At 31.7% G+C, this 3,177-nt stretch overlaps 1 protein-coding gene across 1 annotated transcript; it reads left to right on the plus strand.

Moving 5' to 3' along the window:
• Positions 1-1,185: 1,185 nt before the first annotated feature.
• LOC132643732 (protein GL2-INTERACTING REPRESSOR 1-like) lies at positions 1,186-1,536 on the plus strand. Its single transcript, XM_060360264.1, has one exon. It carries the CDS (start codon positions 1,186-1,188, stop codon positions 1,534-1,536), a length of 351 nt encoding a protein of 116 aa, XP_060216247.1.
• The last annotated feature ends 1,641 nt before the right edge of the window (positions 1,537-3,177 follow it).

Below are 3,177 nucleotides of genomic sequence, written 5' to 3' on the forward strand. Positions count from 1 at the left end.
TTTAAACTCTTTTTTCAATACTCTGCAGCTGTCCTTAGACATACGTGGACTAATTTAATTTGTTTGTTGATATAATAGTAGGGATAGCGGTTAGACTTTTAATGAGGTTTAATCTTATAAACCTACAATTACATCATATATTAAATGAAACCAGTCACAAGACTTTATAGTATGTTGCTATTATTTACTTTATTCTCAAAGAACTATCTCAAATATATTATAACTGCTTTACCAAATTTTTCTTAAATACGTTGTTACCTCAAGTTAAAGTTTACCAGCCTGCTCATTATTACACGTAGCGCTACGCTATCCAAGTTGCAATCACAATTAATTTTGCACTAAATAAACCTCATAAATTCTCTTTCTTCCAGCTTACTATATAAATCTTCTCCAACTTAGACTGGTTTATACCACTCCAATTTTTTTCTCCCTCAATTCTCTCTCTTCGTTGGCTATACAGAATTTTGATCTACAATTAGGTGGTTGTCAACACTTCTCATCAAAGGTAATATTAATCTTCTCTTATTTTTATTCATTTATTCTCAATCTTTGTTCTTAGTTTCTATTTTCGGAGATGCTGGTTAGTGACGGAGCCAGAAATTCTAAATAGGGATTTCAATGGCGAAATCAAGAATTTGATTTCAATGGCGAAGTCAAGAATTTTACTAAGGGTGTTCAAAGATTTAATATATATCTATTATAATATCTAACTTTTTTACTTGAATATGGAGCATAATTTTCTATATACACAAAATAATTTTCTAACGAAGGGTGTTCACCTGATCACCCTTTCGTCTATGTGGCTCAGCTATCAGGGGATTCAAAAAATAGCACACTAATAAAAGTGTTATATATACACACGCACGCGCGCACAGAGATGCAGAGCCAGAGTGTTAACTGCGAGTTCGGCCGAATCAGTAGCTTTGGCTACTTTTAAAAGATTAGAATTCAGAACCCATAAGTTTTAAATCCTGACTTTGCCCCCGTATACACACACATACACTTATATACGTGGTACGATTTTCGGAGGGGGGATTCAATTGAATCCTCTTCACCATATATAGTTCCTCCACTGGTTATATTATTTATTACTGGTTATATTATTTATTTATTTATTTATTTGTAGTATTTGTTTGTATTATGAAAAATACAGAATTTTGTGGACAAGTTTCAACAAAACAAAAAATGAACTATACCAAAGAGAGTCATGCAAAGCTTGACTTGAAGCTAAACTTGTCACCAGCAAGAGGAGAACCTTCATCACCAAGAAGATCATCATCATCTTCTTCTTCTTCTTCATTGGAGATCGTCAGATCACCGGTCAGCTCCTGTGTTTCTCGAGAACCGAGCCCCTGCGATGACCCGCCATATTCCGGTTACCCTAGTAGCCCAGACGCAGCTCCAATGATGCTTGTGGGATGCCCTAGATGTTTAATGTATGTTATGTTATCAGTAAATGAGCCAAAATGCCCTAAATGCAAGAGCACTGTCTTGCTTGATTTTTTCCATGAGGAAAGAATCAAGAACTCAAAGTGACCATTATGAACTACTCAAGAAGCAATCAAGGACCAAGCATGTTGTCACCCGAAGATGAATCCCGTATTTCTTCTAAAGAATCTTCTAACTGTTCTAGAACAATTAGAAAAAGATTCTTTAACTAGAAAAAACCCGATTCAATTGTAGATTAATACCTATCGAGAAGTTTTCGTAGCTCAATCAAATATTAGCTTTGCTTTTATTTAGTTTTGATTAATTTGATATGATTGGATTATGTGATCATGAAAAATTTGGGAATTTTGTATTATAACTAGTGCTATAGGTCTTAATTTGCAGCCAATGAGACTACTACAACAGTACTATGGTTTGGCCATCATATTAATATTTTGATGCTAGCTGCTCATGTATGGTTGCTATCTTTACTAAATGCAATCACATTTTGGTTGCAACATCCCTTGTTATGACCTTCAATATATCCTTCATTAATTGTACACACACTTCAAATGTTAGGAGTACGTTTAAAATTTAATATTGTAAGATGCTACACATGCATGGTTTAATTTGTTGGAAGAATATAAATTATATACATCATCAGTGAAAATAATTGTTTGCATTGTCAGGTCACCCAAAGGATATTTACTAGTAAGCTAGCCTTCTCAAAATATGAAATTTGTAATCTTGAAAAAAAAAAAAAATTATCTGCTACAAACCGGTAAAAATGATAAAATGATAAAATGATATAAAGATTTCTTATCATAACGATCGTATATAACTTAAATTGGTACTTGAAAAATTGAATGTACTCAATTACACCAACTTTTGGTACTCCCTAAAGTATGTACCTTCAGTCCACCTTTCAAAGATACTATTTTCGGTCCATATTATTCTTCTATAGTTTATTTCATTTTTGAACACTTTATAAAAAAGACATTTGATAATCTTAATCATAGGAATAGTTATCTAAATTACCTTTTATTTCTTTAAAAGTCTCATTCAACTGAATAACGGTAAAAAAAATACTGAGGAAATTAATAAGTTCTTGTTTATTTTAAAGTCAATACTTTGCATTCAGTTTGTTAATTAAAACGACTAATTTATAGGACCGAACGAAGTAATTTCAACACCCTACAGATGGCTCAATCAAATTAATTAATGTGATAGATTGCTATCCTTTTCGAATAAGGTACAAGCACTAAAGTTTAGAAGTATAATGTTTCCACGAATATTTTTTAGAATAATCTTTTTAGGCTGACAATGTCATCACAATATTGCTAAATGAAATTTTAGTTCTCGACAGTAAGTAATAGTGTAATACTAAAGAGACTTCCTTATATTCATAGTCGTATTGAGCTGTTAGTTAATAATTAGATGGACAAATTATTCAAAATCCAACATAAATGACCTGATTGTCAAAAGAATGGCCATTGAATAAGTTGTTTTACATCTTTATCAATGCAGGTCAATAATAACAAATGTTGGCAAGCTAATTAATTTTTTTATTTAATTCTGTATCAATATTGGAGGTTAATAATAACAAATGTGGGCAAGCTAATTAATTCGTTTATTTACATCATCTCTAGAACTAATAGATGTAGTTGCACTCTTGAATGGTCCCTTATTTCTAGTTAAATCTTTTTGTTTCACGGTTTCAATAAAATCTGACGGCTAGAATTTGTTAAA

This window comes from Lycium barbarum, chromosome 6 (genome assembly GCF_019175385.1).
Source record: "Lycium barbarum isolate Lr01 chromosome 6, ASM1917538v2, whole genome shotgun sequence".
Lineage (NCBI taxonomy): Eukaryota > Viridiplantae > Streptophyta > Magnoliopsida > Solanales > Solanaceae > Lycium > Lycium barbarum.